Below are 12371 nucleotides of genomic sequence, written 5' to 3'. Positions count from 1 at the left end.
TCATGAAAACCAACAGTTCCTCAATCGAAAATTGAAAGAGACGTTTCAGTTTCAAAAAATTACAATAATTTGTTGTAAAAGACTTCAATTTAAGGTATTTTGCAGGAAAAACTATAAATAAAAAGAATACAGAAAAATATTTGAGTTCTGAAAAGTTCTGAGGCTGACAAGTATTTCTTTTTTCTTGTTTTTTACCTCAAATTTTTTTTTATCAATATTTGCCGAGTTATCGAGAAATATTTGCTATATTCTTAAGTGTTTTAATTATTTTTTCGTTAATTTAGCTTAAAAATGTTTTTAAATGTTGATGGATTTCACTTTACATAGACTTTAACGAATTTCATGGTGAAACTCTTGAATTAAAAGTGTTACGTTAATTGTTTGAAAATTAACGTAAACATGCAGCATATGCTGTATATTCTTATAATCATAATCGATGAAAAATGTAATAGAGTTCAAGCACCAAAAATGTATCTAATTATCACTCGATGGTGGGGGAATGATTGCCCTGATATTGGGTGTGAAAAAGAAGATCGTCCTCTTGCTCTGCAGCCACCGTCCCAGCAACATCATCCGTAAAATTGTTCCGCGCTGTCATTGAAATTAAATTTGTAAATTAATTGTAGTAAAGTGTTAAAGTGTATAAAATATGAAATTATTGGCCCTCGTATTGAGTGCCTTTTTATCTGGTGCACGATCCTGGTAGGATCTGGCGCCCAACAATATTGAGAAATTTATCGCACCAGGAAAGTACAGTGATTGTGCCTTCTGTGGAGTTTCCATGCTCAGGAAGTCCATCACCGCAACGCATCGTGGGACACCTTTTAAGTTACCCCCTGTGTATCTGGTAACAAAAGAAAAGTCGTGGCATATCAATTTCAAAGTCTGCTTATTTTCTATTTTTTTATTCTATATTTTTATTTTTCTATATTTTTATTATATACAACAGAACTTTACAAAAAAAAATCCGTAATTACTTTTTCATAAATAATCTGGAATAATCCCTTGGAAATTCAGTTAAATTCATTAATAGTCAGAAGTAGTCTCAGAGAATTCAATGAACTTCATAAGATTTTAGTGAACCGTAGAAAAGATATTAAAATGTTTGATAAAAAAAAGCTGCAAAAGTGTTTGAGTAACTTGAGAACTCTATGGTCGTTCTTCGTGAAACCTAAAAAAAAGTACTAGAGTGATCACAAGACATTATTAACTTAAAAGTGTATGCGTTATAAAATATAATTTTCTGTTGATGAAGCTGAATTTTCATTATGAAAAAAACTACAAACATTTTTGCATTGAAATTTTCCTATAAAAATTTTTTATAAATTGGGAAAAAGTGTTTTTGTTTTTCGTTGTGAATATTTTTAAAAATGATAAAATGTCGCTTATTTTTTTTTTGCTCTTGGCGTTAATTTTTATTGCTGTCAGTTATTTAGAATGGTCTACCAAAATGTTTATCCTATGCCATAATGTTTATCTAGTTCTGGGGTGTGCAAGAACCGCAAGAACCGTTTGAAACCGAATAAACGTCAAAATAAGTTTGTTCAGGTAGCGTTTTGACCACTGACGTACAAGTCTCCATTTGACGGTTGTTCAGTTTCAAACGGTTCTTGCACGCCTCTGATCCAGTTTTTCACAATGTAGAGAGCCATATAGTAGATGTCAAAAGTTTGTTGTCTCATGTATTTTGGGAAACCAGGTGCAAAAAATGATAGAAAAAATTACTTTTACCAATTTTTCTTTTTGCAAATTAGTTGCCTGCAATCCGTAGATCTTATTTATGTATTTCGAAAAAAATCATTTTATTACATATAAAAAATAATTGTTTTCCAAAAGTTGTTCATTTTTCATGCGTCAAAAGTTTGTTGCTTCATTTGAAAATTTACTCAAAATAATTTCGGACTTTTGCAAGCTCCATTTTGAAAGATATGCTCCTCCTATCCTAGCAAAAAACTAACAATTTTATTAAATTTCTTACAGAGATTTCGTGTTATTTGTGTTTTCTAAAATGTTTTTTTTTCATAAGTTTATTTTTTATTGACTTTATTTCTATTCTGTTGTAAAAGCTTGAAATATTACAAGCAAAAAGTTCTTCTGTAAAAATCAGTAGCCGCCGTGTAAACTCACACCTCTAAAATTCACCACTTTACATTTTAGAATTAGCAACATTTCTATTTTGCTTATGTTACGTAAAAAATTCTTCTATATTGTAAGTAAAGTGAATATTAAAGATCTTTTTTAATAAATTTCATTTGAAATCCGAAAAATAATACAAAGATCTTATGAAAAATGTAAATTAAAAATTGAAATTCACCACTCAAACGGCCATTGAGGGGAAAATATTTGGTGAATGTGGTGAAAAGTGTCAGTGGGCTGTCAAAAGTTTTTCTGTTCGTCCGGGAAGGAGTGCGGAAATACCCAATTTTTTGAAGAATTGGGCGTCCCACCTGTGTGTTTTAGTATCCCTCGCCACCCCGTGATACCTGTGACTGGTGTGATAGTGTCCAGTCGCCTGGTGGTTCAGTGCTACAGGGATTAATTGGGGACTTGAGAACGGAGTCTCGTGCGATGGACAACATGCCAACAGATTCGGTGGCTTATCTCGTGTGCTGTGCGAAAAAAATCTCTGTGCAGACGCATCAGTAGGCTGGACAGGACTCACATCCCTCCAAATTCAATCCAGTGCTGTGCATTGGAAGTATCTTTGGTGCTCAAAATTGAGACGTATGGTGAGCAGGAGATCGTGCTGAAAAACGCCGCCATCATGAACAATTTTGGGCCGTCAATCGACTTTTTCGGGGGTGCAAATCGATTTCTCTAACACATTTCTCTGACTACCGTCTTGTGTTCCGCTGGGCGTGTGTGATATTTATCCGGAAAATTGTGTTTTTTTGAGTTCTGTCCCCTTCGTTTCTTTCATCCATCCACCCAAACGTAGCAATCTGTGGCTTTTTTTGTTGGCTCCCGGAGATACAGTATAGTTGCACGCGACGTCACACGCGATCGGTAGTCAGTTGCGTGGGGTGTGATAGGTTTTTATAGATTTTGTGCGTGTGCGAAAAAGAGAGAGAAATAGTGAAAATGGTGAAGGAAAAGCCGAATTCTGTGCGAATCTACGATAAGGATGGCTTCAGACTCCGTGCAGCTTGCATTTGTGTCCGTTCAGAAGCGGAAACTGAGGTAATTTCTCCATTTTATCGCAAACTTCTACTTTTGCCAAATTTGCCGGCAACTTGAGCATTTGGTGGTGGGGAGAACTATCTCCAAATGTGGTGAATTTCATGGTTGACTTCTTTTCCCCTGCAACCTGTCTAGACTCATTTGAATATGCTCAAGATTTAGTTGTGTGCAACGTCACAAGAAGTAAACAAAATAAACTTTTTTATAAATTCTTATCAATTCATGAAAGTTTTCATAAAAACACCATGTCGCATGCGTGGAGCATGTGAGGCAAAAAGAGAACCTAGATACATTTTCTGTAAACATTTTTGTCTTCTTATGCTAATAGATTGAGCATATTTATGTAAAATAAAATAAGATTAGTTTTTAAGAAATTTAAGAAAAGCAGCATTTTTAAAATTGAATTTTATAGAATAAGGAATGTCAAGGCTACTGTTATTCAAAATAAGAAATATTGATAATTTATTACGTTGGCCTGTACCTGAATGAATTTGGTTAACAATCTGATACAGCCTGTATCACTAGATTGAGAGCATCAGTGGAATAAGATCACTAAATTCGATAGAAGCTCTCAGGACTCAGGACAGGGTTTTTAGTGTAAATATACAAATAACAAAAGAATCAATTAACAGAAAGACAGCGTTTTCAGGGTTTTCACAATATTTTTGCAGAGTCGATCACCAAAAAATGCTGACTGGTCAGCAGTTCTCGAACAAAAAGGAAATAGTCTTACCTTTCCCTTTACCCTTTAAGGACGATTGGGTCACCGGTGACCCAAAAATGAAATTTTTCCTACGGCCTTCTTCAGTTATGTTTTTCTCTAAAGGCCTCTACACAGTAGGAGAAATTTCTTTAGAAAATGCCTTTTTAAAGAAAATTTCCCCTATCCTTGTATTCAGAAACGTCAGAATTTTTAAAAAAAAACAATTTTTGGTCAATAAAAGGTCAGAAAAAATGATTTTTTTCGGACCCCCATTTTTTGACCCTTTCGTCCTTAAAAGGTTACGGTTAGCAGAATTCAGCTGAAAATACATGTTTTCGGTTAAAATCTTCCATTGAACTTTACTCCAAGTCAGGAGTCAGCAAGAACCGTTTGAAACCGATAAAGCTGCGATAGCTTTCACGTGAAGCTATCGCAAGTTTGCAGATCTCTTTTAGTGAAGTGTTCACCAATTTTGACAGGTGATCACTTCACAGGAGTTACAGAATTCATCCCGTATAAGAAAAAATAATAGTGCATATCTAGAAATCCCCTTGCGGGAAGGCCTAGTTCCTTCATGGAATGTTGTTCCAGCATTATTATTATTATTATTATATGAATTTAACGGTTGCTGTTCAATCTGGGGGAGCTGCTAAATACGAGCGTGGAAGGTCGCTTGTGTCGGCAGGACTGTTTGCTCGTGGAGAGGAGGGAGGGGGGACGGTCAGAGAAGCTTAAACCGTTGACCGATAATTGTTGTATAAAGGGATAGTTATAAAGAAGAAAATTAGCTCCTAACCAAATTCGAAACTGATGCATAAGAAAGTAGAGGAATTAGTGACAAAAATCCGAAAGAAAAGATCAACCAATAACCACGAGAACCACTGAGGAAAACACGATAAGTGTCGAAAGCTCTGGTGAAATTGTGTGTTTGCTTCATAGGATTTGATCAACAAATTCCGACGCCCACCGGAAGGACAAATTGTCCTGAAAAACCTAGCTCAGTTGACCGAGAAGGTTGTGGTGTGAGAAGATCCTTCTGCTGAGCTGAGCTTGAGGGTGAAGAATGCTGATCAAGCGAGGGAGTAGGGGAAAGTACCCTCCCTAACGTTCATGCCTTCGTGTTTTTGTTTTAGTTTTCCTAAGAGACTTATGCCCAGCGCACAATAACTTTTGTTTGTAGTTTTCATAATTTCCTATGATAGAGAGCGAGATGACTAGATCTACATTTCATTCACTCTCACTGAAATGTCAAAAACATGTATACAAAACAAAAGTTATTGTGCGTTGGTCATTATGCCTAACGCACAATAACTTTTGTTTTGTAAATATGTTTTTGACTTTTCAATGAGAGTGAATGAAAGCTATATCTAGTCGGCTCGCTCACTCTCATAGGAAATTTTGAAAACATATTTACAAACAAAAGTTATTGTGCGTTGAACATTATGTGCTGGACACACTTACAACTAAAGTCCAGAGACGACTAAGCTCGTTCATAGCCAATTTAGTTCCTGACACACTACAAACGCGGCTTAACATTTTCTGGCACTCACAAAACATAACTTTTATGGATTTTTATACAGATATTTCTACTGAAGTGCACTAGTAGTCCTTTGAAAATGAACTACTTTTAAATTTACTTAACAATTCACGTATAACAACAAGAATTACTCACTAGAATCGCTTAAATTGACTTAAGTCGCGAGTTAGTTTCCACCTCACAAATAATTGTAATTAAGAATAATTATTGCACGTGTACTGAGACATGAATTTACAAATAGTATGAACGAGCTTAGTTGTCACTGGACTTTAGTCGTAAGTGTGTCTAGGGCATTATACATTTCTAATAAATAATAGTTAGCTTATTATCAATTTATTGATGATTATGTGATAATTATGTGCAAGTCTCTTAGGAAAAGTAAAAGAAATTAACATTATTCGAAGGCATGAACGTTCGAAGGGAGAGTACTTGCCCCTATGAACATGGGTTGCTCCTTAGGTTATTTCGGCAAGTAGAAGCTTGACAGAGCTACTAAATCTAAATAATTGTGTTACATTATGTGCATGTGATTTCAACCCTTGTGTTCATAATCTCTATGCACTGCAATATTCTTGGTGGATTATGATCTCCGATCACTCTCCCGTCAGGGAGCGGTTTCTTTTCTGTTTCGTCTAATTTTATCGAGAGGATCGCGATTACTTGATCCCACTTCTGATTTCTGAAGACTCTGTCAGGGTGCGAGGACTCTCGAGAGCTCAAGCTATCGCGAACTGTTTTTGTCTACGACGCGGGATTATCTGGTTGAACTTCCTTCCTTTGCGTGCAAGATCAATACTGATCAGCATTGCTAGATTCTACCAGTAGGGGAATTCTGTAATTTTCGTGGCATTGTCACGCGTGAGTTCGAAACCTGACAATGCCAATCGAGCTTTTTTTGTCATATCATATGAGTTCGAAAAGGCAATTCACTGATTTTTTAATGAAATGCCTTACTTAGTGAAGTTATACAAATACAGTCTGTCTTGGTAGATTTGTTTAACAACATTCATTGTCATTTGAATTGCCAGAAATCTCAAATGCAGTAGATTCTCACTATTTCGGCTCTTTTAAGATCGGGCTACTTTTTAATTCGGACAGCAGTTAAATTTGAAAAAAGTTTGTTGACATATTTCCCATTTGTTTATTCTTGTTAATTGAAGCAAATATGCTAAAATTTTTCATGGTTATGATGTTATTTTGTATTATGAAGAGTTTTCATGGAATTTAATTTAATTTCATGGGGGGTTATACGAAGTTGAATAAATTAATATAATAATAATTATTATTATTATTTAAGTTAAATATTTGCATGTAAGCTTAATATAGATATGTATGATGAACATAAATTCGTTGTATTTTAAACAATTTGACGCCCGAATTTCTCTCTAATTTGGGTGACATTTCGGTCCGAAATGCCCGAATTTGAGAGAATCTACTGTATGTGACTTCTGACAATGTCACGTGAGCTAAAATTGCAATGTCACGGCTACAGAATCGCATTTTCGAAAAAGCTCTCCTAAAATAACCTTCAGACTGGAGGTTTAGCCCAGTTCCCGAAGGTCTCAAAAATTTTAACAAAAAGCAATGTTATTAATTTTTCAAAATCTAATGAATCATTTGTCCTTAATATTCGATCTTAAACAACAATTTCCTAAAAAAATATGTTTGATGAGGAATGAGAGGAGTTAAGCCAGATAGCTAAGCCTTAGGTCTGAAGCCCGTATAAGATTCAAACCCAATTTGTCATATGGCATTACCAGAGCGTTACAGAATTCCCCTCCAGGTCATTTTGCTTTAACCAAATTATTAATAACAATAAATTTAGTAAAGAAATCCACATAGAAAGAAGTACAGGCTCTCGATTTTTTTTGCTGAAGTCTAATTTTGCTTCGAGAATGTTCCGAATATTCCAACACAATTTGTCAATCTTTCTGCTTTTCATCAAGGTTTCTTTGTATGAAAACAAAATAACAGAAAGGTCTATTCTTTAGTTAAGACAACCACTATTTTTCGAGTGATGCGCCTTTTGGGCTAGCCAAGACACTAATCATTTGTCGGCTTGTAGCTTTTTTCATGTGAGTCAATATACAAACCTTTTTTTGGATGGATTTCGGCTAACTTCAGTTCTGTTTTTCGATAAGAAGACTTTATGCGCCGCAATGTAGGCAAAATTAAACCACTGTAAAAATCAATGGATGATTTCGAAATCAAAATACCCTCGTTTGAATGGGGTTATGAAGTGCAATTTCCGTCTCTAGCTGAGACACTTTTAGAAGAGGAAGGACTCTGAATAACTCTATTTTGGGTTTTCAGGTGCTCTTGGTGACTTCCTCGAGGCGCCCAGATATGTGGATAGTGCCCGGAGGAGGAGTTGAGCCGGATGAAGAGAGTTCCGTAACGGCTGAACGTGAAGTGTTGGAAGAAGCTGGGGTTGTTGGCCAATTGGGTCGCTGCCTCGGTGTCTTTGAGGTATTTAGTGCGGAAATTGACTTCCATTAATCCAATAAATTCAGTGATTTTTTACATTTGCGTGTTTTTTTTCTTAGAATCGAGAACATATGCATCGAACGGAGGTGTTTGTTCTTACAGTGACAAAAGAATTGGATGAGTGGGAAGATTCCCGGTCGATTGGTAGAAAAAGACAATGGTTTTCTGTGGATGAGGCACTAACACAGTTAGCCCTCCATAAACCAATTCAGAGACATTATCTGCAGAAGTTGAAACACTCAAAAACACCTCCGGACAATGCTGAAGCTGACACTACGACTACAGCCTCTTCAACCGATGAGACATGAAGACATTCACCTCTTGTGACACAATCCTCCACCTCAGAATCCACTTCTCAGACACAACTCAAACAAAAAATAAATAAATAAATAAAAATTAAAATTAAAATAGTTTAAAAAGATTAAATAAAAAATAGTGAGGGATGAAAACGAGAGATGAAAAGTTAGTAATTTAAACAATAGGACTAATTCTATATTTTTGTCTGGTCTTTTGTAAAAGAATCACTCCCTGGATTTTTTTCTCTGCTCAGATTGAAAATAAATGTAGTAAAAAAATATAGATTCGAAAATGACCATCTAATTTTATTTTTTTCGATCAGTCTTCTTGTCCTTCGTTCTGAGCCTGGAGTTTCCGAATCATTTCGCGTTTTCCTTTGTCAAAACAGTAAAATTGTATACAGAGAACTGTATTTGTAAGAAAAAAATGAAGAAATTTGATAAAACTTTGTAAAAACCGATTGAGATAAAAAAAAAATGTATTTGATGTGGAAGGTGATTCGACTAAGAATTTTTATTGCAACAAGAGAAGAAGAAGAAGAAGAAGAAAAAATTGTAGGAAAATTATCAATTCAGCTAGTGGTTTTTATATTTGTTTTTCATTTTTAATTTGTTTCTAGAGGAGGAAAAAAATGTATCAAAGATACTCTATATTGCTATATATAAATATTAATGCAAGTAAAGGAAAATTACTTTTAAAAAAATGCTCTTAAGTGTATAAAACAAAAAAAAAGAAATGATTTTAAAATATTTGTTATTTCACACAAAAAAAAACTGCTCCCTAAATTTATTTTTAATTTCCCGGATATAGGTTTATTTAGTAGAATATTCTCTTTCTCGAATTCATTAGAAGTTTTTCTGACCTTTCGATGTGCTTTCGGAGAAAGGGAATGGGAGAAAAAAAAGCAAAGTCTAGGAATGATTATGCAAGGAAAGATAAATTATCAATGGGTAAAACAAACTACACTTTTTATATTTTAAGAGAATAAAAATGGTGAAAATATACTTTAAAAAAAAAATATTGATATTTTGAATAAAATGATCATTTATTGAGGATGAAAATGTCGTTTGGAATTCGATTTGCAAATCATTGAGAGCGAATCCGTTGGCGCTGCAGTCGATGTTTTGAAATGTGGATGAAAATTTTCCCGTCTAAAGCATGCTGCAGTTTTTACAAAATTCACTTACCATTGTGTACACTGTTAAAAATTGTACTCGATATTGCACAGTAAAATTTTCGGTAGAATAAAAGACTGAACTTACTCAAGACATCCATAAGAAACGCTTTGGAAGCTTTGAGAACCTCGAAAAATGGAGAGAATTTGGAAACACAAGGGAACTTACGAAAAAGTTCAGAAACACGGAGTGGAAAGATTTTTTGACATTCTCAATCACAAATTTTTAATTTCTAAAATTCAAATTAATAAAAAAAATGTTATGAGGAAGTGGGGCACCTTTGAAATGGGGAGTTTCACCTATTTTTAAATACAATTGAGCCTTATAGCGATATAATTAAGTTGCACAAATAGATTGAGAAGCTAAATCACATTATGATATAGCTCAGTTCCATTTAAACATAGGACAAAAATCCCAATTTCAAACGTACCCCACTTTCAAAGGTACCCCACTTCCCCCTACAATCCTTTCCAACCTTGATATTCCCTTAGTTTAGATTAGAAAATAGATCATAAAGGAATGTTGAAACTTAGGATTGTTTAGCTATTTATATTTCCTGTACAACTTATTTGATGAGAACATTAGATTTACGAATACAGGACAGAGCGGTGATAATGCGACAGAGGAAGTTTGGAACACGTTGGATTTTTTTAACCGTGGTGTCACATAACATTAATACAGTAGACTCTCTCTCAATTGGGCATTTAGGGCAAAATGTCATCCGGTTTATCGATAGATTTGGGCGTCAAATTCATTGTACATTCAGGAAAAAGCGCTCAGTTATAAAGAATCATGATAAAATAAAAGGAAAAATTTTTCGCCCGATTGAAAAAGAGCCGCTTGAGCGAGAGTTGTTTACTGTATTTTGGGCATTGATTATCCGTCGCCGTGTTTGACAGCTGTCACTTGAACTGAAGAGCCGAATATCGGAGAGTTGAGTATAACTACAAGTTGTGTAAATAAATAATTTGATTGTAAAGGAATACGTATTTATAATTTACCACAGTTTTTGGAATATTCAACGAAATGTAATAATTTTCAAACATTAATTAATTAATTAATACTTTGTTGTACATGGGCCTGATGCCCATTTTGTACAGAATTGCATACAGTAGACTCTCGCTAATTCGGCTCCTTTAAGATCGGGCTACTTTTTAATTCGGGTAGCCGTTACATTTGAAAAAGTTTGTTGACATTTTTCAAGTTTGATTATGATTTTATCAAATGAATCAAATATGCTCAAATTTGGCATGGCTTGTCTTAGTTTTGATGTGATTTTGCACTATTAAGAGATTTTCAAGCAATTTACGATATATATGAGTGTGTAATCTCAATATGTGTATGCAGATGAATAAAAAATCGTAGCATTTCAAAGAGTTAAAGAAATTCGGGCGACATTTCGGTCCCAAATGCCCGAATTTGAGAGAGGTCTACTGTATTCATGTGTTATACATTTCACGTGTTTGTCATATTTCAAATTTTAGTTGATACTCTAACTGAAAATACAATTTTGGATCTACACTTCCAACAGATTTACAAATTCATATGAAAAAGAAAATTTATTTTTGATTGCCACTGGTCTGGATCAAGCCATAAAGTGGGACTTCGTAGAAATGTGGGCCCTACACTTCTTTGAGTCTTCCCTTGTACACAGCTTAAATCTCCAGCGAAAGAAAGAGATGCAGCGATGTCATTACTTTGGAGTCAACCAGCGCCTCATATACGATTCAAAACCAGAGGGGCAATTCACGAAATAACCAGTCAAAATTTACTGGATGGCGAATATGGCGGAGACATATCGTCGGTTCCGAAGAAGACTATTGTAAGTCCGAAATGTAAACTTTACAGGAAAGAGGTTTGAAGCTTGACAGCTAAAATATATTTTCATTAATTTCACTGCAATTATTATACTTTCAGCTTTTGAAACTATTTTATCATACTTACGCATTGAATATCTTCTAGTTAAAACTACTTTTAAATTAATTATAGCAAAATTGTGGGCAAAAAACTCAATAATTGGGCACGCTGATTTTAAGTTTTTTTCTTGTAACTTTTGCAGGAATATCTTAATCAACATAAAATTTTGTGGGGATATAGATCTAAGGTTTCTGCATCCAATGGTACCATCTTTTTATACTATTGTAAATAGACTTACAATAGTTTTCTTCGGAACCGACGATATTTGGTGTTGCGAAAAGTGAAATAACCCTAATTAATGCATTTTTCAGCCTGTCTTTATTCGCCGAAAAGTAGGCAAAACGCAATTGCTTGGTGTGTATTTAAAATTGGGAGTCGTTATAATATTTTAAGAATTTAAAGAAACATTCTAATTCTATTTCAAATATCAATATAATTTATATTTTGGTGTAGTTTGTTGAAGATTGAATAGCGTACTTATATTGCTTCATATCCTTCATATCAAATAAAATAAATATCGCAATATTGGTTTAGTGCAAATATAAATGTTTATATTTTAATCCATTTTTCCAAAATAACTTTGAGTTCGTTTTAAATTCTAAATACAATTTAAACTTTAAATATTAGAATGTTAAAAAATTATTTGGGTATTGAAGATGTCGTCACATATATTTTCTAAGAATTATGATAAATGTTGTAAGTTTGTAAAGACCAGTTACCTCTCGAGAGTCAGGAGTAGCATCAGAAAAATTGTATTTATTCTGATAATAAAAATTTTATTCATTTTGTACTTAAACGTGGTAAATGGTACTTCAAACATTGCAAATATAATACTATATTTGATGCGTGTATTTATTGACACGTAGTGGTCTTGAGAAGGTTAATTTAATATTACAATTTTTTTAATATCATTCTAGAAGTCTTATTTAGATTGGTGAAAAATTATGTCAGAAGTATATTGTAAGTAAAATTTAACAATAAACAATCTGAGACTTAGAAAATCCCTAACTAAATAGTAATTCCTTTAATCACTGAACTTTCCCAAAACCTATTTTTCAGAACGCATGAAGTATTT

The 12371-nt window shown here is 34.0% G+C and overlaps 1 protein-coding gene across 1 annotated transcript; it reads left to right on the top strand.

Annotated features, from left to right (window-relative positions):
* Positions 1-2344: 2344 nt before the first annotated feature.
* Positions 2345-9259, top strand: LOC129804947 (diphosphoinositol polyphosphate phosphohydrolase 2). The gene is made up of 3 exons (XM_055852740.1): positions 2345-3180; positions 7734-7889; positions 7967-9259. Exons 1-3 carry the CDS (start codon positions 3082-3084, stop codon positions 8213-8215), a joined length of 504 nt encoding a protein of 167 aa, XP_055708715.1. The 5' UTR covers positions 2345-3081; the 3' UTR covers positions 8216-9259.
* The last annotated feature ends 3112 nt before the right edge of the window (positions 9260-12371 follow it).

Source organism: Phlebotomus papatasi, chromosome 2, assembly GCF_024763615.1.
Source record: "Phlebotomus papatasi isolate M1 chromosome 2, Ppap_2.1, whole genome shotgun sequence".
In the NCBI taxonomy this organism is placed as follows: Eukaryota; Metazoa; Arthropoda; class Insecta; order Diptera; family Psychodidae; genus Phlebotomus; species Phlebotomus papatasi.
This window is presented reverse-complemented; position numbering and strand designations above follow the sequence as displayed.